Genomic DNA, 25,897 nt, shown 5'->3' with positions numbered 1-25,897 from the left:
TTTTCACTCTCTTCCGTGTCAAAACCAGGGGTACCCTGAAAACCTGAAAGATGTGATAATATTCACCAAAAGCCATGGGCCTCAAGTGAACGAGTTACAAAGAGAGTCTTGCCTTATCCTCTCTTCCTTTTGCTCTATAATCCTTGTCTCTACTGGTGGAGGGTTTTTCACTCTTCGATATAGGATGTGCTCGGCCCACAGGTCCCCGGGCTCCCGCTCCGGGCATTTCTTTCCTCAGAGGTCTTACTTCTCGATTGGGACGCCTTATCTGAGGTGGAGCTCTGACAGGAAAAAAATGAAAATGAAAATTAATCAAAGGCAAAAGTAGTTTGACGCTCTTGTAGTCAATAAAACTATTCAATCAAGAAGCCCTAAATCTCCATCGTTTCCCTTTTGCCAATTCATAGCTACAACTATTAGATCAGTTCTTAAAAGTACTTTTCGGGGGGGGGGGGGGCAGTAGTGCTTTTCTATAAAATAGACTGGTTGATACAATTTTTAAGTACATATAAATGATATGTATAACAGCAATTATTTTGTCAAAAATAACTATTAATCACCAATAGAGGGCAATACAGACTATTTCCATCTAACAATCTTAATAGTGTAATGGAAAGTCAATTACTTTATTCATTACTGTCTTAAACCCAAATTAAGTAACTTTTAAAAAAACAAATGCATTTGAAACTAATATCACATTGCATGTAAATTATACTTCAACTTTTGCAAAAGCATTAAAAGCTGAAAGGACAGGAATTCAAAATACAACTATTCGCGCAGTCGACTTAATTTACTGATTACAATCAAAATTATTTCCTCTGCTTCTGTGCTGGAAAACCCAGCATTTCATTCATCAAATTATAAGCAGTAGGGCTAAACAATGCAATTTTTCACATGCAAATTCACTTTTGTGTGAAAATGTTATTCTTGCATCGAAGGTGCCAAAAATCACAGGATCGTTCAAATTACACAGGCCCCCAGATGTGAACGAAGAACTCAGAGCCCCATGTATGGCGAAGGATGTTAACTAGACACATGGCAGCCCATTTCACAACATACAAAAATACTGAATCGTCTGGTTCTACACCTGACGCTAATGTTGCATGTCAATTATACCTCAATGTCTTTTAAGTGTTGACAACTACATAAAAGTAAGCATGGGCACCAAGTGACGCATTTTGTTCCCTGTGATGCAAAACACTTCCTCTTCAATAGCGAAACTCTAAGGTTTCTTAGCACAGTATTTAGCATCTCTCTTTGGGTGCTACGGGGACTCTATCCACTCTGTGCCTAATCTCTTGGTTCTTCTTCCTTGGACTGTCTCTGCTTCTGTTTTCCTATCTTTTCTCTCTCTACTGCTCTGCCTTCACTTGTAGCCCTTGAGATCCCATATGTGTATTCCTTTTTTTTTTACCCATATGCCCTACCTATTATTATCCCTTTTCCAACTTCAGGCTTTCAGTTCATCCAACTCATCACGGAGTCTCTCTCCCTGATATCAGAAGTGAGACATGTATATAACTCAGAACCCAGCAACACGGAAAAACAGATGAAAAGCCAGGAAGGATGCCAACTTAAGGCAATAGAGGTAAAAAAAAAACCAAAAAAACAAAAAAACAAAAAACAAAAAACTGTTGACACATGGCAGGTCTAATACAGCATCTTCAGACTGTTGGAATGAGACCGCCGCATGAAACTGCTGGGATAAGAGAAGCTAGGGCTCTTCGGTCATTACACACTGACCTCTGAATCCTTGGAGCTGACTCAGCTCAATAATTATTTATTGACCACCTATTAGGAGGTATATGGCCACTAGTGTGCTAGGCCCCAGGAGGAGACAAAGATGAATGGGCAATCTTGTGAAAGACATCACGGGAAAGGAACTGGTTACAAGGCATTTTCAAATACAAAGATGTTACTGCATTATCAGTTTAGGGCAAGCTTAGTCTTTTAAGCATCTGCCAACAAAGCAACACTGTGATGAGACGGATTTAAGACAACCAAAAACGTTACGCGCTCTGTTCCCGGCATTTCACTGCAACAACTATCTTTTGACCGAGCGTTTGCTCCGTTTCGCTGACGGAGCGGAAAGCAGCAGGGCAGCCCTTTACTCTGGGGTGCGCGCATTTGCGCGTGCGTAAACGCCTTCCCGGAATCGGACTCGTGGGGAAGGCCCAAGACGACACAAGGAGAGCCGCGCTCTCTTCCACGCACAACGTACGTCAAGTCCGCCCTTCTGGTGGCAGCTGCGCCTGCTATTCAAACAGTCCGTCGTTGTCTGTGGGCCTGCTTTTTAGAGGCACAGGCAGCCTGAAGCTTTTGCTCCCCAGCAGCAAGCCCGTCCCCTACAGCTGCGTGCCAGGCTGCTCGTCAGTTGCTGGGCCTGCCCGCGAGGCCTCAGAGCCCGGGGCTGAGCCGAACGTAGTGAGTCCTGAAACGTTTCTTCTGCCTTCGCGGCTGGCACATTCCCCGCCTCGGCTTGCTCTCCAGCGGTGGCTTAGGGGTCCCGCTTCAGTCCGGTTGGCACACGCGTCCACCCCAGGCAGGCTGTGCCGTGAGAAGAATGATGTCCAAGCTCTGGCACAGGCTTGCGTCCCAAGTGTTCGCTGCCGCTGACCTTGTCGCGCCACTCACCATTCTGATGGGCTTGTATGCGGTCTGAACGAAACTGCTCGAGAAGCCAGAGGTGCCCTTTGGGGCAAGACCCGCAACCTCGCAGAAAGGGTGCCTGTGCTCCGAGAAAAAGTCTTCGGTTGCATCTCGCTGCGGTTGGATATTACATTTGTAACAGACCCTGGCAACTTCCCAAAGGACATCCTTGATTCTGTTCTGTACTTCCTCCATTAGCGCATCACTGCACAATGTCATGCTTCAATTTAAGGATTCAGTGACAGCTTCCAGGCTGAGGGGGAAAAAAAGAAGTCTCGGGGCTTCTTTTACGGGTCTCGTTTAAAAAGAGGCTTCAGGGGGCGCCTGGGTGGCGCAGTCGGTTAAGCGTCCGACTTCAGCCAGGTCACGATCTCGCGGTCCGTGAGTTCGAGCCCCGCGTCAGGCTCTGGGCTGATGGCTTGGAGCCTGGAGCCTGTTTCCGATTCTGTGTCTCCCTCTCTCTCTGCCCCTCCCCCGTTCATGCTCTGTCTCTCTCTGTCCCAAAAATAAAAAAAATTAAAAAAAAAAAAAATAAAATAAAATAAAAAAAAATAAAAAGAGGCTTCAGTAGGGTTACACGGCACCACCAACCTCTGCCCCGATGGTCAAAGAGAAGACGACACTGTACTAGCTTACAGTATTCCCGAGATAGAGAATATCTGATCGAGCTGCAGATACAAGATTAGAAGGTCTGCACTATACTCAGTTCTCCTAGATTCCCCTCTAGAAACGGAAAGAAATGCGCTTTCTGTCATATGCAAATAAGCCTAATTTGTTCCCAAATCCAGTGTTTCCTCTTTCTAAGCTATATTAAGTATCAACATTCTATGGAAACGTTCTTATCAGCACTAGTTGTAACAGCAAACACCTGAAAACAACCCAACTGTCCAGTATCAGAACAAATGCATATATATTCACATAATGATATAATCCACAATATACACATGAACGTGAATTATAACCACATGGAACAACACTAGATGAATCTCAGGACAATTATGGTGAGTGAAAAGGTGGGTTCAAAAGACACAGACAGACAGCAACATAGGATACTGTTTGGGGACATAAATATGTGTACTAAAAGTAAAGAAAGGCAAGGGAATGATAAATCCCAAGTCCAGGACAGTGCCTAACTCTGAACGGGGAGGGAGGGGAATGGAATGCAGAGGAGCTCATAGGGGATCTTCAAAAGCAACAGTTCAGTTCTTTATCGTAAACTCTTCGCGGGGTCCATGGAAGCTATTGTGTTGTGACGCCTTCTACCGTCCGTAATTTGAATTATTTACATTATCTGCTCAGTAGTTAATGAAACTTTAAATCTGATTATACTACAACACTGAGTAAAAGATCCGGGCACCTAAAAAGCGAAATTACAGAATTGCTACAAAGTTTTTGGCATGTTCCAGAAAGACGCACGTGCTAGGGGGCGTGGGCTCAGAGTCCACATCCTCGGTTGAACCTACTAGACTACTGCCTGGCAAATCTCCATAAAACATCAGGCAACAGAAAGAGAACTGTCTGTATTATAGCATCACTCTTCCATGGTTCCAGAAGTCAAGGGAAGAAGCCCTCTTTCGAAGACACCCTTCATTCCACACCATATTAAGTAACAGGGTCTACAATACTAGCACAATTTTCTCCAATTGTTCTTAAGATTCCTACCCATTGACCTCTATTTCTTCTAGCATTTTGTTTCATCATTATTCTAATTTTTTTTTGTTCATACATTGTTAGAATTCTGGTATAAGAATAAGTAATTTAGAACAGGTCCTATATATGCCCAAGAACATAACCCAGATTGTTTAAATTTAACTTCTGGACAAGAAGGAAAAATAATTTTATTTTGCTATCAGATTAACTTACATAACTACAGAATTAAATAAACAGAAAAACACCTCCTCCACATCTAATAAAAAGATAAGAAACATAAGTTCCAAGTAGTTCATACTGATACTTTGGCTATAAGAACTTGGGAGTCAACATATGAGACTTCTGAGTCCAGGAGAAATTATCTGTTAAGAAATCAGGAGGTAAAAAACAAAGCTTAAATAGAAATGAGAGGACTTAGGATTTGAAACTAAACATTAATGATTAAGAATTTTATGTCCACTCTCATCATATATATGACTGCTATTTTTTCAAATCAGTAAATATTTATTGTTTACCTAATAAGTACAGAACTATGCTGGGTATACTACTGACATAAAAACATTGCAGGGCACCTGGGTGGCTCCGTCAGTTAAGCGTCTGACTCTTGATTTCAGCTCAGGTCATGATCTCACTCATTCGTGAGTTGGAGCCCTGCAAGCCTGCTTAGGATTCTCTTTCTCCCTCTCTCTCTGCCCCTCCCACACACACTCTCTCTCTCCCTCAAAATAAATAAATTTAAAAAAAAAAATCATAAGCACTATTCCTATCCTCACAGAGAAACAACACGGTGATCTGAAGTCAGCATGAGATTTAGAATCCTAGGGGCAGCTGGGTGGCTCAGTCACTTAAGCGTCCGACTCTTGGTTTTGGCTCAGGTCGTGATCTAATAGTTCGCAAGATGGGCTCTATGCTGGCAGCGTGGAGCCTGCTTGGGATTCTCTCTCCCTCTCTCTGCCCCTCCCCACTCGTGCTCTCTCTCTCTCTCTCTCTCTCTCAAAAAAAAAAAAAATTGGTCTACCAATTACTGATTATATGAGCATTATTACTTACTATCTATACTCGTCATGTTCTTCCTCTGTAAATGGAGATGTTAATACTTCATAGAATTTGTAAATCTATTTGCCACTAATATAACATGTTCAGTAAAATGTAAACACAGTACACAACTCAATAAATATTAATACCATATAACCACCAGTAGATGAAGATATAGAACACTTCCCAATATCTCAGAAAGCTTTTTCATGGTTCCTTTTAGTCAACATCAACCCAGAAGGTAAGCACTATCTGACCTTATTATCGTAAGTTGGGTTTGCCTGTGCTAGTTTCAGAGAAATGGAATCCTACGGTACATACTTTTACTTGGTCTTTCTCTCAACATTACCTGTGAAATCCATCCATGTTCCTGCACGGAGCATGAGTTCATCTTCCTTCAACGTTGTGCGGTATTTTATTGTGTAAATATAATTACAACATATCTATTCTACCGTTGATGAACACTTGCGCTGTTTTCCATTTGACGCTATTATTAAAGCTTCTACGAATATGGGGTTATGTTCATGGTAAACGTAAGCATTCATTTCTTTGTTATGTACCCAGGAACAGAACTGCTGGATCATCAAGTACATGTAAGAGTAGCTTTAGTAAATGTAGCCAAACAGTTTTCCAAAGTGATGATGTCATGCTACATTCGCATCAACAATATATAAGACTAGCAGTCACCCCATCCCAGCCATTCTGGTGGAGGTACAATGGCATCTCATTATGGCTTTACTTTGCCTTTCCTGACTATGGATGCTGAGCCCCTTTTCAACAATATGCTTCTTGGCCACGTAAACGCTGTCTTTTGTACAGTATCTATTCCAGCTTTTAGTTCACCTTTTTTTTTTTCAACCAGTTGTCTTTTTCTTATTGATTTATTGACTGTCATTCTTTATATATTCTGGATGCAAGTCCTTTGTCAGATACAGGCACTGTAAATATCTTCTAGTATATGGCTTGCCTTTTCACTCTCTTAATGGTGTCTCTCTTCATGACGAGAAGTTCATAGTTTTAGAATTCTGATTTACCAATCTTTTCTCTTTAATAATTTTGTGTCCAGTTTCATAAGTCTGTGCTACTCCAAAATCATGATATTATCCTTTCATGTTCTCTTCTGGAAGCTTTATCTTACTATCTTTTACATTTTAGGTAATGATCTATTTCAAATTAATTCTTCTATATGATGTGTGGTAGGAGGGGTCAAGATTTCCTCCCCCCATAAATACTCAATTAACCCAGAAGGATTTAGTGACAAGACCCACCTTTCCCTACTAAACTGCAGTGGCACCTTCTGCATAAATCAAGTGACTTCACAAAAGTTAACCTTTAATGATAAGTCCCAGTTCTAAAAAGAACTTTAGACATTTTAGTTGTTAGGCCATGTTAGGCCTAACAGGCCATGTTAGGTTAAGTCTTCCCTCATTATCCAACGAATAAATCAATCACACCCAGAAATACATTGAATACTATAGGTCTTCAAATACATTGAACAACTATATGAGTTGTCTTGTATCCTCTAGGGTACCTTTCGTACTCTTCAGAAGCTTAATTTGATTTTTAAAAGTATTGAACTTATTAAAGTTAAAAAATGTAAAAATTCAGTTATTCCTTAAAACTTTTAGATTCAGCTCACAAATCTTTTCCTATATACAAGACTGACAGATTTTAGAAGTCATTTTTAAGATGCTTTTGAACAGTGTTTTGTCCCATTTCAAACCTGGTTAATTAAATGCCACCAAAATTTTTTACCTACATTTATAAACGTATTTTATTTCCTTCTTAGTTCCTCAACTGTCTTACTCAATAAAGCATAATAATTTACATATAAATATTTTTATAAACCTAGTAAATTAGACTTATAAATAAGCCTAAACTTCTCCTAAATGTTCCACAAAAGTGACTTACCATAAATTTTTATGTAAAAAATCACAGACCTCCATTATTCCATAATACATTAAAAAAAATTTTTAATGTTTATTTATTTTTGACAGAGAGACAGAGCGTGAGCAGGGGAGGGGCAGAGAAAGAGGGAGACACAGAATCTGATGCAGGCTCCAGGTTCCGAGCCATCAGCACAGAGCCCGACGTGGGGCTCGAACTCACAGACCGCGAGATCATGACCTGAGCCAAAGTCGGGCGCTCAACCGACTGAGCCACCCAGGCACCCCGTATTCCATAATACATTTAAAGGTGGAATTGCATGCTTATCACCCTCACTAGCCATATATCCTTAAATTACAAGTACATAAAAATGATAAGTAAATATGCAAATATGCACATATCCCTTAACAGAAAAATATTACTCTGATTCTCTTAGACATTTCTATTCTTAATTCTAAATCTTCCTGGAGTTGAAAGATGCTTATCCACTACAGAAGACAACTGTCATCCAAGTTAACCAAGGGAAGATTTAACCAGAAATTTCAGCTGGTATAAGATCTGGAGCTACAGACACCCTCACACCAAATATTATGCAAGACCATTTAATGTCACAGGGTTCTTAACATTTTGCCATTATCCACAACCAGCCGGCTGGGACAGAAACTAAACCTTTGTCAGTAATTTTGATGGGACATACTGATCCTTATTTAAAGCCGCTGTGCCTGTCATTCTACCACTTCAGAGGTGGGGACAGAGGAGATGATACCGTTACTAATTCATCAGTCTAATGGTAGAATTCCTCCACTCCCAGGAAGGTTAATTACCTGATTGTACTTTGCTCTTCTTTACCTAAAGATAGACAAGCCTTGTGTTTTCCATGAAACTCTAAAGACTTTTAAATCTGAAAAAACTTGGGGCGCCGGGGTGGCTCAGTCAGTTGAGCATCCAACTCTTGATCTGGGCTCAGGTCGTGATTCCAGGGTCATGGGATTGAGTTCCCAATCGGACTCTGCACGGAGCATGGAGCCTGCTTAAGAGTCTCAATCTCTCTCTCTCTCTCTCTCTCTCTCTCTCTGTCCCTCTTCCCTACTGGTGCTCTCTCTAAAATAAAAAATAAATAAAAATAAAAGTAAATTTGAGGGGTGCCTGGGTGGCTCAGTTGGTTGAGCATCCAACTTTAGCTCAGGTCATGATCTCACAGTCTGTGAGTTCGAGCCCCACGTCGGGCTCTGGGCTGACAGCTCAGAGCCTGGAGCCGGCTTCAGATCCTGTGTCTCCCTCTCTCTCTGCCCCTCCCCCACTCACGCTCTGTCTCTATCAATAAATGAATAAACGTTAAAAAAAATTAAAAAAAATAAATAAATTTGAACACTTAAAATATTTATTCTCTGCCTAACTCTAAAGACCTCAAAACTAGATGTATAATGGCACTCTTACGGGTTATAAAGGCTACATAATTTCTACAAATATTAAAATTATACCAGTTGAACTTTAGTTATCTCACAGTTCTTTGTCTAGCTTACAGTCAAGTTCTAAGATTATCCTATTTATTTTTAAAACACACAGACACAAAAAACATATGAGATAGTCCCTGCATCCAAGAAGCTTAAAATTTGGCTGAAAATATATTCATATTTTAAGAAATATACTGGACATCCCGTTCTGTCCACACATAAATCTTACAGCTAAAGCCTTGCTGAGCAGCTCCCCACTAAACTAGAAACAAGAGTCCTCAAAGACAACAAATTGTAGGATAAGACCTTCAAGAACTTATAATAATAGAAGTATGAAAAAACACGGTAACAACAACAAAAATAAGCTGAAACCCTTCCCACTATCAACCGTGTAGGAATTCTGGATAAAATGTAACAAATACCCTTTTACATACATAGGTGATATTACCAGAGGGTAAGAGAAATACCTAATGGCCAAAAAACAAATAAAAGAGAGCTGATGACATGACAGTCCTTTAGGCTTTCCAGGCCTCACACACTTAAGGACTTGAGATTTAAATTTTTTTTTTTTAACCTTTATTTATTTTTGAGACAGAGAGAGACAGAGCATGAACGGGGGAGGGGCAGAGAGAGAGGGAGACACAGAATCGGAAGCAGGCTCCAGGCTCTGAGCCATCAGCCCAGAGCCCGACGCGGGGCTCGAACTCACGGACCGCAAGATCGTGACCTGAGCTGAAGTCAGATGCTTAACCGACTGAGCCACCCAGGCGCCCCAAGGACTTGAGATTTAATGACCACACAGAAAGACCTGAGGCCCCACGTCAATCAAAGAAGTTGCACTGAGACTATCACATAAAGCCAGGACTGTCCAAGGACTACAATCTCAGTGAAAGAGTTGAATTTATTTATTTATTTTTAAACATTTATTTGTTATTGAGAGACAGAGCGTGGGAGGGGCAGAGACACAGAATCTGAAGCAGGCTCCAGGCTCTGAGTTGTCAGCACAGGGCCCGATGCGGGGCTCGAACTCATCAACAGTGAGACCATGACCTGAGCCGAAGTCAGACACCCAACCCACTGAGCCATCCAGGCGCCCCAAGAGTTGAATTTAAAACACACATGTGGAAGAAGCAAGTACATCTGTTTATCTGGCCTATGTTCCATATTTGTGGAGTGAAGCAAATGTCTCCCCTAGAAATAGTAACCAAGGGCCTGCTGTCATGTGATTTGGGATTCAGTTTTATAGCTCAAAGAAATTTTCCTAAAAGTGGTCCTGGGCAGGTAACATTGCAGGGCACCTGGCTGAAGCAAACACAGACTCTCAGGAGTGACATCCCTCCAAACAAGCCACATTTTTTTTTTTTTTAATTTTTTTTTAACGTTTATTTATTTTTGAGACAGAGAGAGACAGAGCATGAATGGGGGAGGGTCAGAGAGAGGGAGACACAGAATCTGAAACAGGCTCCAGGCTCTGAGCTGTCAGCACAGAGCCCGACGCGGGGCTCGAACTCACGGACCACGAGATCATGACCTGAGCCGAAGTCGGACGCTTAACCGACTGAGCCACCCAGGCACCCCCAAACAAGCCACATCTTAAAATGACTAAAACCATGGAGAGACATTAACTTTACCACCAACAAGAGCCATCAGGAAAAAAAAAAAAGAAAAAGTTAAAACTCCCAATAACTTCTGATAATAGAACTATCAATTATAGACTATAAAATGAATGTTTAAGATGGTTTTGGGGGGCACCTGGGGGGCTCAGTCAGTTAAGCATCCAATTTTGGCTCAGGTTGTGATCTCATGGTCATGTTGGGCTCTGCACTGGGCATGGAACCTGCTTAAGATTCTCTGTCTCCCTCTCTCTCTGCCCGTCTCCCCCACTTGCATGCACACGTGCTATCCCGCTCTCTCAAAAAAAATAAATAAATAAAATAATTTTTTTTAAAAAGATGGTTTTTAAAAGCATAAAGAATTTGAAACAGGGGCACCTGGGTGGCTCCGTCAGTTAAGCATCCGACTCTTGATCTCAGCTCAGGTCATGATCTCACGGTTTCATGGGTTCGAGCCCCGTATCAGGATCTGTGCTGACAGTGTGGAGCCAGCCTGGGATTCTCTCTCTCTCCTCTCTTTCTGCCTCTCCCCAACTTGTACTGTCTCTCTCTCTCTCTCTCTCTCTCTCTCTCTCTCAAAATAAACATTTTAAAAAATTTAAAAAAAAAAGAATTTGAAAGGAAAGAAATACAAGTCTTAAGGAATGTAAGTGAAAATAAAGCCACACTTAGATAAGTCATCACAGAACTGTTTAACACCAAAGACAAAAATAAAATCAGGAAAACACTGGGAGAGAAAAGACAAGTTATCTACAGTTAGGCTGATAATATAAATGAGAAGGCAAAAATAATACAATTACTAATGTCCTCTTCAAAGCATAGAGAACAAAGAATCTAATATTCGATACTAAACTATCATTTAAAACTTACAGGAAAATAAGTCTGAGACAAAACCTGAGGGTTTACCACTAAAAGAGACATGTGTAAGAACTCCTGAAGAATGTACTTCCGCAAAGAAACAGATTCTAGAAAGAGTGAAATGCAAGGAATGGTGAACAAAACAATTGGTAAACACATGGATAAACCGAAGCATTTTATTAGCTCATTCATTCGGCAAATATTTACCGAATGCCTACACTATGCCCAGCACTATTCTTGGTGCTGGGGGTACAGCAGTGAAAAGGTCAAAGGCCTTGACCTCACAGAGCTTCCAATGTAGTAGGGACAGTTAAACAGTAGGTGTAGACCATAGTATCAGGCGTCAATAAGGACTGTGAAGAAAAGCAAAGCAGAATAAGACGACCGAGTGACGACAAGCGAGGGGGTACATTTTTTAAAACATTTTTTGAGTATAGCTGACACATAACATTAGTTTTACATGTACAACATGGTGATTCAACATCTCTATGTTATGCTGTGCTCACCACAAGTGCAGCAACCATCTGTCACCATACAACGTTATTACAATATCATCGACTACATTCCCTAGGCTTTACTTTTTTTTTTTAATATGAAATTTACCGTCAAATTGGTTTCCATACAACACCCAGTGCTCCTCCCAACAGGTGCCCTCCACCATGCCCATCACCCACTTTCCCCTCTCCCCCACCCCCATCCACCCTCAGTTTATTCTCAGTTTTTAAGAGTCTCTTGTGGTTTGGCTCCCTCCCTCTCTAATTTTTTTTGTTCCCTTTCCCCTCCCCCATGGTCTTCTGTTAAGTCTCCCAGGATCCACCTAAGAGTGAAAACATATAGCAGTCTAGGCTTTACTTTTTGTTCCCATGGCTTATTCACTCTATACGTGGAAGCCTGTACCTCCAACTCCCCTTCACCCATTTTGCCCATCCCTGCGCCCCGCCCCCTGCCAGGGGGATAAATATTTTAAATAAGGTAGTCAGGGTAAGACTTTATAGGTGACATGTGAAGAAAGACCTAAAGAAGGTGTCATCTAAATAAACATTAGTCTTCTAAATACCTATTGGGGCTGGGGGGAGGGGGGAGGGGAACGGGTGATGAAAACTACAAATATTTCTTGAGCACATCCTCATGCGCCACGCTGTTCTTTACATTTGACTTGTATTCAATCACTTAATTCTCAAAATAACCCCACGAGGTAACCGTACCATTGATCCCCATTTTACAGAGAAGGAAAATGAGGGAAACGTTGAATGGCATGTCCTCACAGACACTGAGTGACAAAATTAGGATGAACCCTCAAAGTCTGACTAATTATCAAGCTCCCGGCAAAGGAAGCCGCCTTCCTAGAATCTGATTTCCTAGAGCACAGGAATCTTCCTCTTATTCTTTGCATCCATAGTGCCTAGGACACCGTGGCTGCTGGGTACGTTGAGCTGGATCGGACAGAGAAGAAGAAGAGAGATGAGGACTAGCGAACAAGAGGCAGCCATAAGGGAAAGAGAAGAGGCCACAGTCAAAAAAGAAAAAGAAGAAGAAGAAAGGAATACTGTAATGTCACAGAAGTCCTATGAAGAAAGTTCCAAGGAAGAAAGATGGTAAACATTACCAAATGTTACAAAAGTTAAATACAGGAAGTCTTGAGACTTGTAGGCATTCAGTCATTAAATTAGGAAGTTATCTTCAAGAATTCAGTCCCAATATCGCAATGCTGGAGACCCAAGATCTCTAGTTATTCAGGAAAGTGTGGCCATGAGAGACGAAACAGGCACAGTCCACATTCCAGTCTGCCAAAGGAGCAAAGGGGGGCAATGACAGCAGCTCAAGTGCAGCAAGGTGAAGATTTTTTTTTTTTCGATAAAAATTGAAAAATCCTAATGTGGTAGGATTTCGTTCTGACTTACCACTATTTTGTGCCCATTCCTTAGTTTCCCTCTAATGAATTAAAATTTCTATCTTTCAGTTGTCTTTCCTGTAACATAAAAAAATGGTAGAAATACCAAGTTTCTAGGTACTTATTGTAATACATATCTACAATTCCAAAATAAAGACTTCAAATGGGTGACTAAGTTCTACAAAACAAGAGAAATGTCCCCTAGGGCAAACTTACATAAAAGAAATAAAATAATATGAAATAGCCAAACAAAATGACCTCCCACTCTCGGGATATGTTCAATCAGAATTCAGACCCCGGAAAACATCTACTCCTTCTGTCCTCACTCTCAGATGATCTTGCTTGCTTTTTTTTTTTCCCTTCATCGAAATAACCAGAAGAGAATTTCCACAAATGCTCACCTCTCTACCTACACACTTCTCTACATCCATACCCTTGTGACAACGAGCCTTCCCTCCGGTTACCATGAATCAGCTGTCCATGCACCCCTGCCCTTGTACACTAGACCCCATCTCCCTGTCCACTCCGGAACACTGCCCAATACCATCCCCTCCCTCCCTGGCGTCATCAGTTTCCCCCTCCCCTGCAGCATTCTCGCCAGCCTACAAACACCCTGCCAGTCGTCTCCTCTCTAAAACAACAAATCTTGACTCTGCGTCTCCCCCAACTACCGCTCAATTTCTCTGCTCCCCTTCTCAGCATACACTCGTTGTTTTCAAATCCTCTCTTCCGGTTCTCTCCACTCACTCTGCTATTTGCTACCATTCCACGAAAAGTGTTCAGCACAGTCACCAATGAGCTCTATGTCGCTAAATCTAATAAAAATTTTTTTTAATTTTTTTAATGTCTATTTATTATTCAGAGACAGAGAGAGACAGAGCATGAGCATGGGAGGGGCAGAGAGAGGGAGACACAGAATCCAAAGCAGGCTCCAGGCTCTGAGCTGCCAGCACAGAGCCTGACGTGGGGCTCAAACCCACAAACCGCGAGATCATGACCGGAGCCGAAGTCAGACGCTTAACCGACTGAGCCACCCAGGAACCCCTAAACATTTTTTTTATGTTTATTTATTTTTGAGAGAGACAGAGTGTGAACAGGAGAGGGGCAAAGAGAGAGGGAGACAGTATCCTAAGTAGGCTCCAGGCTCTGAGCTGTCAGCACAGAGCCCGACGAGAGGCTCAAACCCACGAACCTCAAGATCAGGACCTGAGCTGAAGTCGGAGGCTTAACCGACTGAGCCACTAATACAATCCTCAATCCTTATCTTACTTGACCTACATGCAGAATTAGATAAAGCTGTTTATTAGAATCCTTAAACCCCAATTTCTCCTAAAAAAAAAAAAAATAGGGATGATAGGGGCAGCCTGGGTGGCTCAGTTGGTTGAGTGTCAGACTTTGGCTCAGGTCATGATCTCACATGACATTCATGAGTTCCAGCCTCGTGTCGGGCTCTCCACTGTCATTAAGAAGCCTACTTTGGATCCTCTGTCTTTGCATCTCCCCCACTCACACTCTGTCTCAAAAATAAATAATACAGCATTTAAAAAATAGAGTTGATAATAATAGTATCTATTTTGGAGGGAGGTTGTAAGGATTAAGAAATAAATCCTGTAAAGAGTTTATTAGCACAGTACCTGGTTCACAATTAGGAACTCAATAAATGTCAGTTATTATGGTTAATCAACACTGCCAGCCACCAAAAATATTCTAGCTACTAAAAATAAAGTCCACTCCACACTCCAGAAACAGAATCTTGGAAGAAAATGGGACTCTAGAACGTTTTTTAAAAAGGGGTATAATCTCAACCTGCCAATCATATTAGACAAATAACCTATTCCACCATATAAAGAATGATCTTAAAATTTCCTTCTTAAAATTCCTTACTTGCTGATGATTTGTAAATAACTAACACTAACCCCAACCTCTCAAGTTCTGGTTCTCATTTCCAGTTCCTATATAAATAGCTTGGTCTAGATATTTAATTAACTGCTCCAGTTTTTCTCTCATTCTCTGTATTTCATTAATCACCAAATCCTGTCCATTCTACCTCACTAATGGCTCTCACAAAACCATATGCTTAAGAGGGCAAGGACGGACTGTGTCTGTTTCTGAATCCCACCATACCCCCGGCACAGCACTGGCACCTGACACAGTACTTGGCATATAATAGGTGCCAGCATCCTGGCTCAAGCTTCCCAGGATGCCTGGATTATTTTCTCTTATTGGCTTTTTGAGGCCAAGGTCTGTATGCCTGTTACCTTTATACTTTTCACAAGGCCAAAGATCATGCCTAACATAGGGTGAATGCCCCTAAGATATACGCTGGGTAGATCATGATAGAGTGTTTTTATTCCTAAGACTTCAAAACAATTTTACAAAACAATCTCATCATAATCTACATTTTACAGGGAGAAACATGAAGGTTGGAGAAATGAATGTAACTTGGAAGACTAGTCAATTAGTGGTGGAACTGCTAAACACACACACACACACACACACACACACACACACACACACACACCTTGCTCTCCTGCCTCTTAATCTCCGGAAAGTAACCGAGCCACAAGCTGGATGAAACCCCTATAAGGACGAGATGGTAGTTTACTCTCTATTGGTACTTGACCTTGGCCTTACTTGATCTTTTTCCACTGCAAATCAGGCTTTACAATGCTAGCAGTAACATAATCTATTTAGGTATCCAAAGAAACATAAAGCAACAACCCTAATACCAAGGCAATAAGAATTTCCTCTGTGCTGAAATTCTACAGAATAGCACAAATCGGATAAAAAAGAATTTTACTATTTCTGTGTACACAGAAACACATTACGCCATTTCCCTTGGTTCCAGATGAAACAACATTAAAGGGCCTATTAAGAGTTCTATTTTACCTGCGCAGAATGAGCCAAATGAATAATTTCAGGCTTGCGGATCCTATTCCTACTGACATCTATCCCAAAAGCTGCAACTTAAAAAGACCTGATGCATTTATTTTTTAAGTCGATTACAGAATAGGCTCTTGAATATATGCTACATCAAACATGGCTCCGATGTAGAAAATCTCTTCTGTCGCTTCAGATCTCACCAGGAGGGGCCATTTTTAAACGGCCTCATTAAAAAGAATACACTACAGGGGCGCCTGGGTGGCGCAGTCGGTTAAGCGTCCGACTTCAGCCAGGTCACGATCTCGCGGTCCGTGAGTTCGAGCCCCGCGTCAGGCTCTGGGCTGATGGCTCGGAGCCTGGAGCCTGTTTCCGATTCTGTGTCTCCCTCTCTCTCTGACCCTTCCCCGTTCATGCTCTGTCTCTCTCTGTCCCAAAAAAATAAATAAAAAAACGTTGAAAAAAAAAAAAAAAAAGAATACACTACATAAACTTACATGGAAAATATTACAAATAATTTAATTAATACAAAATACCCTTTCACTCGGGACACGAAAAATGATCTGCAGGCTTCATCTCCCTGGAGTTTAGTTCTAATATTGCCACTGTCTCCTATCATGAACCATTTGTAGCTCAGCTGCCTCACATTTAGGGCAATGAATCTAATTCATTTTCAAAGATTGCTTTGATACATGCAAGCAGCTGCTGGTGATTTAAAACAGGGAATCATGATGGAACTCAGCAGACATACGACATATAAGGCATAACTTGAAATGATGCACAAACCACTGCCAGAAACCACAGTATAAGGATCACCTTAGCGTGCAGAAACAGGGATTGAGAAGTGTCAGAAGTGTGAGAAGTCCATTAAGTGAAAAGGACAGAACTACAAGCGGGGTTGCCAAATTTGTAGCTAATGCCAAACAGATCAGATGCATCCCAGAAACATTTTGTCCGAAACAAGATAAATTACATTCTCCTATTGACTCACACTGTAATTCCAGTGTAGTGTTCCCATAGGGGAAAAAAAACCCAAACGTAACTATATTTAAAATATCAATAAGTATCTTCAGCTTCTTTATTCTCTCACCATCTCTAATGAGAATCTAACCAAGTAGGTAATAGATGTATCTATGTACTAGGATATATTAAAACACACCCATAGATACCACTGAATACATGTAGGAAAGTAACACAGCAAAGCAGATATAAATAAGGTGAAAAGATTTAGACTCAAATCCTGGTTCTGCCACTTACTTATTCAGATGACTTTGGGAAAATAAACTCCATAAGCTTCAATTTCCTCAGCTGTGAATGGGGTTCATAATAATAAATTAGCAATAGTAATGTGAGCAAAGAATAACAGTAGCTACTTCGTGGAATTGTTGGAGGTTTCAATAAGATAATGCTTATAAAACATACAGTAAGTGACCATTAATTAGTTTTCATCCCTTCCCTGAAAATGATCACCCACTTCACAAGACTTGGACATTTACAAAATCATAACTTCTCTGCCAGAGTTATTCACGATGTTTCAGAAAACAAAGGATGTATGCAGAATGAGCAGGGACGAAATAAAGGAATTTTATAAAGAAGGTTATAATTTTTTAATTCTGTTATTCTTATTTATCTGAACAATAATATTGCAGTACTTTATTCCAGAATTGACCATTCGTTTTAATTACTCATTATATGTCAGTTACTTAGGCATTAAATTCTTTTAATTAATTCCATCAGGTAGAGATTCCCACTTTACATACAACAAAACTAACACTTGGAGAAATTAAATAACTCGCTCAAGGTCCTGAAGCAAGTGAGTGGCAGGAATGGAATTCAAACTCAGATCTCATGGAATTAACTCAAGTGCCTTCCCATTAAACCAAGAATATCTAAGGACTATACCCACTACTCACTATCTCTAGGTGAAAATTTCATTACGTTTTGTTGTATGTGACCTGTAGAAGAAACAAAACTGTAAAAGGAGGAAAATATTATACAACTCTAACCTCCCAAAACTTTAAACCCTAAACTTACAATCTTAGTATTTACTTATTTTATCAGCCCATGCACAATACTCAAGAATTCTTTCACTGGTAGAACCTTGTGAAGTTATCAAAAGTTTTCCCATTGTTGATGATATACATGAGAATGGGAACCTGTTCCCCCCCAACCCACCGCCACCCCCCCACCCCTCCCCCAAACAATATATAGTCTTGGATTTGTTTTTATTAAGGTTTTCTGGTCCATAAAAAATCTTTATATATAATGGCTATATACAGGGAAAATTCTTTTTTAGTTTAGTATGGAGAAACGAGGTTCAGAGAAATACATTCTGGTCCATTCATCTGTCACTTTCATTAAGAATAAGAATTAAAAATAAATAAAATATGTGTTATGAGCAGTTAACAGAGGATAAATAAAAGGAAACAGTGGGCTAATGATGTTTCTCTAATAAGAAGTTTTCAGTAAGTGTTCATCAATGGGAAATTACCAGCCACACTTTTTTATTCAGTTTGAGCCACAAATATTAGAGTTAATATCTGTGGCCACAGCTTTTTAAAATAAATCATGGTGCTCTAGCAATTTGGAACAGACATTTCCTATATTGTAAATTATTTCCAGGACCAGATGACTTCACTGGTAAATTCTACCAAACATTTAAAGAACAGTTAACACCAATCCTTCTGAAACTCTTCCAAAAAATCAAAAAGAGAGGACACTTCCAAACTCATTTTACAAGGCCAGCATTACCCTGATATCAAAGCCTGGTAAGAATACTAGAAAAAAAATACAGACTGATATCCCTAATGAATACAAAAATTCTTAACAAAGTATTAGCGAAATGTTCCTATTGAATATAAATTCAACAACACGTTAAAAGAATGATATACCCTGACCAAATGGGGTTTATCCCTGGGATATCAGGGTGGTTCAACATACACAAACCAATAAATGTGATACAACACATTAACAGAATGAGAAATAAAAATCATATGATCATCTCAATAGATGCAAAAAAAAAAAAAAAAAAAAAGCATGTGACAAAATAAAATAGTCTTTCATGATAAAAACCCTCCATAAATTGGGTACAGAAGGAACACACCTCAACGTAATAAAGGCCTTATACAATTAAGCCCACAACTAACATCATACTTAACAGTGAAAAATGGAAAATTTCTGCTGTACGATCAGAAACAAGACAAGACTGCCCACTCTCATCGTTCTTACTCCTTGTAATACTAGAAGTCCTAGCTAGTGCAATTGGGCAAGACAAAAAAAATAAAAGGCATTCAAATCAGAAATGAAGAAGCAAAAGTTGTCATTATTTGCAGACAATATGATCTTATACATAAAAAATTCTAAAAGGCTCAATCAAAATTCTCTTAGAACCAATCAAGAAATTCAGTAAAGTTGCAGGATAGAAAGTCAACATACAGCAATCAGTGGTGTTTCTACAAACTAACACGGAAACATCTGAAAAAAGAAAGACAACGATCCCATTCACAACAGCATCAAAAACAATAAAATCCTTAGGAATAAATTTAATAACCAAGGAAGTGACTATCTGTACAATGAAAACTACAAAACTTTAATGAAAGAAACTGAAGAAAATACAAACAAGTGGAAAGCCACCCCATGTTTACAGATGGGAAGACTAACATTGTTAAAATGTCTATACTACCCAAAGCCATCTACACATTTAACACAATCCCTATCAAAATTCCAATAGCGTTTTTCACAACAATTGGGAAAAAATCTAAAATTTGTATGAAGCCAGAAAGACCACCAATAACCAAAGCAATCATGAGAAAGAACAAAGCCAGAGGCATCACACTTCTAGCTTCAAACTATACTACAAAGCTTTAGTAATTAAACAGTAGAGTACTGGGCGCCTGGGTGGCTCGGTCAGCTGAGCATCCAACTTCAGCTCAGGTCATGGTCTCACCGTCCGTGAGTGCAAGCCCCACATCAGGCTCTGCACTGCCAAGTGTGGAGCCTGCTCAGATTTCTTGCTCTCTCCTCTCTCTACCCCTCCCCTGCTTGCGCTTTCTCTCTCTTTCAAAAGAAATAAATAAACTTGAAAAAAAAAAACAAACAGTACACTACTGTCATAAAAACACGTACAAAGACTAATGGGACAGAACATAGAGTACAGAAATAAACCCTTGCATTTATGGTTAACTAATATTTGACAAGAGAACCAAGAATACTCAATGGGGAAAGAATAGTTTCTTCGACAAATGGTGTTGAGAAAGTTGTATAACCACAAGCAGAAAAATAAAATTGGACACCTATCTTATACCATTCACAAAGATGAAGTAAAACTAGATTTAAAAGACTTAAACATAAGATGTGATATTGTAAAACTCATAGAAGAAAACATGGAAAGAAACTCCTCGACATTGGTCTTGGCAATGAGTTTTTGGATTGGACATCAAAAGCAAGTGTCAAGTGAAACTACATCAAACTAAAAAGCTTCTACACAGAAAAAAACAAGTCAAGAATGAAAAGGCAGCCTACTGAATGGGAAAAAATACTTGCAAACCATATATTGGGTAATGGGTTAATATTCAAAATACATAAAGAACTCATACAACTCAACAACAACAAAATCCAATTAAAAATGGGCAGAGGAGGGGCGCCTGGGTGGCTCAGTCGGTTAAGCCTCCGACTTCAGCTCAGGTCACGATCTCATGGTCCGTGAGTTCGAGCCCCGCGTCGGGCTCTGGGCTGATGGCTCGGAGCCTGGAGCCTGCTTCCGATTCTGTGTCTCCCTCTCTCTCTGACCCTCCCCCGTTCATGCTCTGTCTCTCTCTGTCTCAAAAATAAATAAACGTTAAAAAAAATTAAAAAAAAAAAAAAATGGGCAGAGGAACAAAAAAAAGTATTTTTCCAAATGAGACATCCAAAATGGCCGATGGGTACAGAAAAAAAACGTTCATTACTACTAATTATCAAGAAAATGCAAATCAAAACCCCTATGAGATATCACCTCACACCTGTTGGAATGGCCCTCATCAAGAAGATAAAAGGCAAGTGTTGGCAAAAATGTGGAAAAAAGAGAACCTTTATTCACTGACAATGGGAATGCAAATTGGTTCAGCCACCGTGGAAAACAGTATGGAGGGTCTTTAAAAAAATTAAAAGTAGATCTACCAAATGATCCATCAATTCCACTGCTGGGTACATATCCAAAGGAAATAAAAACAGGATATGGAAGAGATATATGCACTCCCATGTTGACTGCAGAATTACTCACAATAGCCAAGCTATGGAAACCATCTAAGTGTTTGCTTACGTAGTGGAATATTATTCAGCCATGAGAAAGGAGGAAATCTTGCCATCCATAGCAACATGGATGGACCTTGAGGGCATTATGCTAAGTGAGATAAGTCACACAGAAAAAGACAAACACTGTATGATATCACTTATACCTGGACTCTATAAAAACCAAAATTGTAACAACAGAGAGTTAAATACCAGGGGCTGAGAATTGGGAAGATGCTTAAGGGTACAAACTTGCAATCAGTAGATAAATAAGTCCTGGAAATCTAGCATACAGCATAGAGGTAATATACAACAATACTGTATTACAATTTTCGAAGGTGCTAAGAGACTAAATCTCAACTGTTCCCCCCCACACAGACAAACACAAAAGACAATTATGTGACACGATGGAGGTGGAAGCTAATGCTACCATGGTAATCAAACCGCCATATATATACATATCTCAAATCAACACATTGTACGCCTTAGCTTCTATAATGTTATATTTTAACATACCTAAATAAAGTTATTTTCAGCTTTTAGCTGTAAACTAGAAGTATATTTCTGAATTAATGCCTTTCAGAAAAAGACTAAGGTATTTTGTTACACATACATACATAAAATCTTCAAGTGCTGATCAATCAAAATGCCATTATTTCTTTTTTTGGGTATTTACTTTGGGACTTCCATGGTAACAGCCCTATGACTCCTGAAATGTTGACTCTGGAGAGATAAGGGTTGTCTTAATCCAAAGTACCTGAAAGTGGTTACATCTGCAAAAAGGGCTCTGTTGTTGCAGACTTTAGAGAAGAATCATCATCTAGTGTTTTGATGATGGGAATCATAAAATTATCTGTAAGTCTGTGGAAAAAACCCTGAAGGAGTAAATTAACCACTTTTCACAGTTTTTTAAATGCTTTTAGAAAATTCTGAGATCAACAAGTTAAACACATGATCACAGCTACTGACCGAAAGGAAACTTATTTTGTATGATGCAACACTCTGGTCACAACAGCACTTCACAATCTGAAAGCCAGAAAGACCTAAACTCAGATCCTGGTCTAGCTCAACTTATAGGTGAGGGTCTCTCAGGTCTCAATTTCCTCACTTGTGAAATTAGTGGAATTATTCATTCAATGTCGGTTGAATGCCTACTATGTATCGAACACTGTTTTTGCAACAGAAGTCTGTTGTTCATAATTCGTTTTGAGAAAATAAAAACATGGCCCTTGCCCTAGCAAAGCTCCTAATTTTGTGAAGAGACAAAGAAATGCAATGTGCTAACTGCTATGAACAAACTGCTGTGCTTGAGCAAACTGAGAAAGGCTGCAGAGAGAAAACACAGTTGAGCTGACACTCGAACAATGAATATGAATTGCTCAGATGGGGATTATGGGAATCCCCTGAAGAAAACAAACTGGGCAAAGACAAAAAGACAGGAAAAAACAAGACTAGACGGGTTTAATGTAGATGATGCGTAGGCTGGGCACCAGGGAGATAAAATTTAGAGTATTATAGACCACACTGGGGAATCTGACCTTTAACTTTTAAGGAATGATAAGGTTCCTTCTACATTATGATTCTGGAAACTGGCTGCAGGCCCAACCAGATGAATCCAATCGGTCCACCATTTCATCTCAAGCTGTCAGAATCTTCTAAAGCAAAAAAAGTTTTAAAACAAAAAAGCCATCCAAGCTTTGAAGCTGATAGGAAATCTAAAAGACCTCACTCACTTAACTGGTAAATTTTAGGACCAGCAGATTTCCATTGTTATGATTAGAGTAGTCAAACATTCTAAAAGCAAGATATATGACAAATGATTTACTTCTATTCTACATCAAATATAAACTCTATATAAACGGAGAGGTGTGAAAATTGTAAACAAGTATTAAATTTACATACCCCCAAAATATTTTCCATACTTTGTTTAAATAGAGCTTCACTCTCTTCATTCGGAATATCAGTTACCTGTAAAAGTACCCAAAGAGACTATAAAGTGCCATTTACCTGTGTTCTGCAGGTACAGGGGGCGGCCAAACAGCAGGATCTCTAAATGGCTCATCTTGACAGGACACAGGGAAATCTGGGGGCTTGTCAATTTTAAAACTTTCCAAAGTGCTGACAATACTTTTAACTTGTTCATATTCTTCCAGTAATTCCTGCCGAACCTTAAAAGGAAATAAGCTTTACGCTAGAAACTGTTTACGGTTTACACGAATGGCAAATAACAAACTGCTACTGAATGCAAGTTTTCTCAACATCAAAGTATGCAAAATGAATCATTAAAACCTTAAAAAAACAAAGAACCATGTAAAGTAATATAGATAGAGGGCAGGAATTGGACTGAAAAAAGATATTATGCACCTTTTTGTAAGGGAAGTAGTCATGATTTTTTCAAAACGGAACTCTATTTCTACCAATGAATGTGATGACCATTAGTATAATTTAAAACAAGCAGTAAGGCAGTAACAAGGTAACCATTCCCCGAAATCTAAAATGTTATGCTAAATCCTTTTAATATATTTGTAAAATAGCTTCCAGAATACTATCGGCCAGAATTTTCACCAGCATTAGGAAATGCTAACTCCGAATATCACTAAGTATGAAATGCCTATTACGAGCATCTGAAAACCTGAAATGGTGTAATACTAAGCATTACCCAGTTCCATTTTTTTTTTTTAAGTTTATTTATTTATTTTGAGAGAGAAAGAGAGAACGAGCATGGGAGGGGCAGAAAGAGACAGGGAAAGAGGATCCGAAGTGGGCTCTGTGCTGACAGCAGAGAGCCAGATGTGGGGCTTGAACTCACTAACCGTGAGATCAAGACCTGAGCCGAAGTAGGACGCTTACCCGACTGAGTCACCCAGATGCCCCTCCAATTTTTATTTACATTCTCTTTCACCTAAAACCTGAATTCTTCTGGCCTTGTTTACATTCTTTCAAGTGTTGGATAAAGTTCATTTTGAATTCAAAGGCAAGATTTTTTCCCGCATTTAAAAAACTTCACTGACTTCCTACTACATGGAACTTCTTGTGTTTTCAAACTTTGAGACCAAACTAATTTTCAAAGGCAAATAGATAATAGATTGAACATTATATTCATAAATTCCTTTTAACAATTCTAATTTGTTTTTTGACCAGAAAGTATACTTTACTGTAGAGAAAAGAAAAATCTAGATAAAATTCAACTGCTAATATATGCTATTATATACTTGGAGAAATAAAATTACAGAACCTAAGGGAAATGAACCATAAAAATAAATGAATAGAAATGGTCACTATTTAACACAATTAAGGAATTGTCAAAAATATTTCCGTGCTAGATTAATAAACCACTCTTGCCTGTGGCTACTGTGCAGGATAGAACACAACTACAAATTTCAACTGGAGTTAAAGCAAGTATATTGTTCTCACTCAGCATAATTTGGTAACACTTAAATCAGAAAATAAGTCAAATTTACCCTGAAACCTTAGTGAAATATCAATTTCTGACATGGAAAAATTAGAAGAAACACTTGAAAGGCATTAGTACATTAAACAGAAACTTCAAAGAAATGCTTGACTTTGTACTTTTAATTTTAAAAGGACTTTAAGTTTTAAGACTAAGTGGGGAAATTCTAATTCAAGTTTTTATTAACTGTACTATTATATAATCAAGTTGTACAGTCAAGAGACACAGCAAATATATTAGCTTTATTAGATTATTGATTCCTTTGTATTTGTAGGGAGTCTTTCAAAATACTCTTTTAAGAAAGAGGAAACTTTCTTAAAGGAAAAGTTTTGTGAAATGGGTCAAAACTCCATGTAAAAATGAAAGGGAAGAGGGTGAGTAGAAATACCTTATATCAAAAATTTATAAACACACACAACTAGGTGACTGATCATGAAAATTAAAAAAATTACAAGTAGATTCCATGACAATTAAGTATCTTCAAAATATGCCTCATGAAAGATATTATCAAAAATATTCACCAGGCAAGACAAAATTATTCAGAGTACATTTTAAATACATTTCAGTATTCAGACAAATAAGAAACAACTATTTACAAAACCTCTAACTAATAGTCCAACGGTCTATACTCCAACTAACAGTCCTCCAACGGTCCAACTCTGGTCTCTCGAGTATAATAAACTATTACCCTCACCTGAGCGTGTCTTACCTGTTGCCATTTGCCTTTGACAGCCGGGTCTCTGACTGATTGGCAATGTCTCTGAATCTGCTGTATCACCCCCTGGTAATATACCATTGATGAGTCATAGTTTCCAAGAAGTGCAAATTCTCTTCCTTTCTTTGCATTGTCACAAATCTCAGCCAAATTCATCTTCTTGAAGAGAGCTAAAGAGAACACATAAGGTCTTCTTTTAAGTTTTCAGCACCAACTTTAGAGTATTTTTTCTTATTCTTTAAAATATCTGCTTAGGGGCGCCTGGGTGGCTCAGTCGGTTGAGCATCCGACTTTAGCTCAGGTCATAATCTCACGGATCGTGGGTTCCAGCCCCACATCCGGCACTGTGCTAACAGAAAACAAACAAAAAAAAAAAATTAAATAAAAAAAAAACTATCTGCTTAAAAGTACTTTCAAAGTCAAAATGGTTCTCTCATTCTTTGAGGTTATCTGAATGCATCTTATAATACTGAGCAGAGTTTCTAATTTTGGAGGCACATAGGAGATCATAAAAGAACACCCAAGAAGATAACACAGAAATTACAC

General features: G+C 39.3%; 1 protein-coding gene across 10 annotated transcripts in view; it reads right to left on the bottom strand.

Moving 5' to 3' along the window:
* The window catches only part of KATNAL1 (katanin catalytic subunit A1 like 1), a 109,928-nt gene that overhangs the window by 61,225 nt on the left and 22,806 nt on the right, over window positions 1–25,897 (bottom strand). For all 10 annotated transcript variants that reach the window (XR_013554173.2, XR_013554174.2, XM_060637446.3 and 7 more), the window contains 3 exons: window positions 25,346–25,521; window positions 23,193–23,353; window positions 113–281 (listed from right to left, as the gene is read on the bottom strand). Coding sequence is in view for 8 of the 10 variants with exons in the window: in XM_060637446.3 (XP_060493429.1) it covers window positions 113–281; window positions 23,193–23,353; window positions 25,346–25,507 (492 nt within the window). In the remaining 2 variants the exon portion in view is untranslated. The remainder of the gene's footprint in view (window positions 1–112; window positions 282–23,192; window positions 23,354–25,345; window positions 25,522–25,897) is intronic.

This window comes from Panthera onca, chromosome A1 (assembly GCF_046562875.1).
Source record: "Panthera onca isolate mPanOnc1 chromosome A1, mPanOnc1 haplotype 2, whole genome shotgun sequence".
In the NCBI taxonomy this organism is placed as follows: Eukaryota; Metazoa; Chordata; class Mammalia; order Carnivora; family Felidae; genus Panthera; species Panthera onca.
This window is presented reverse-complemented; position numbering and strand designations above follow the sequence as displayed.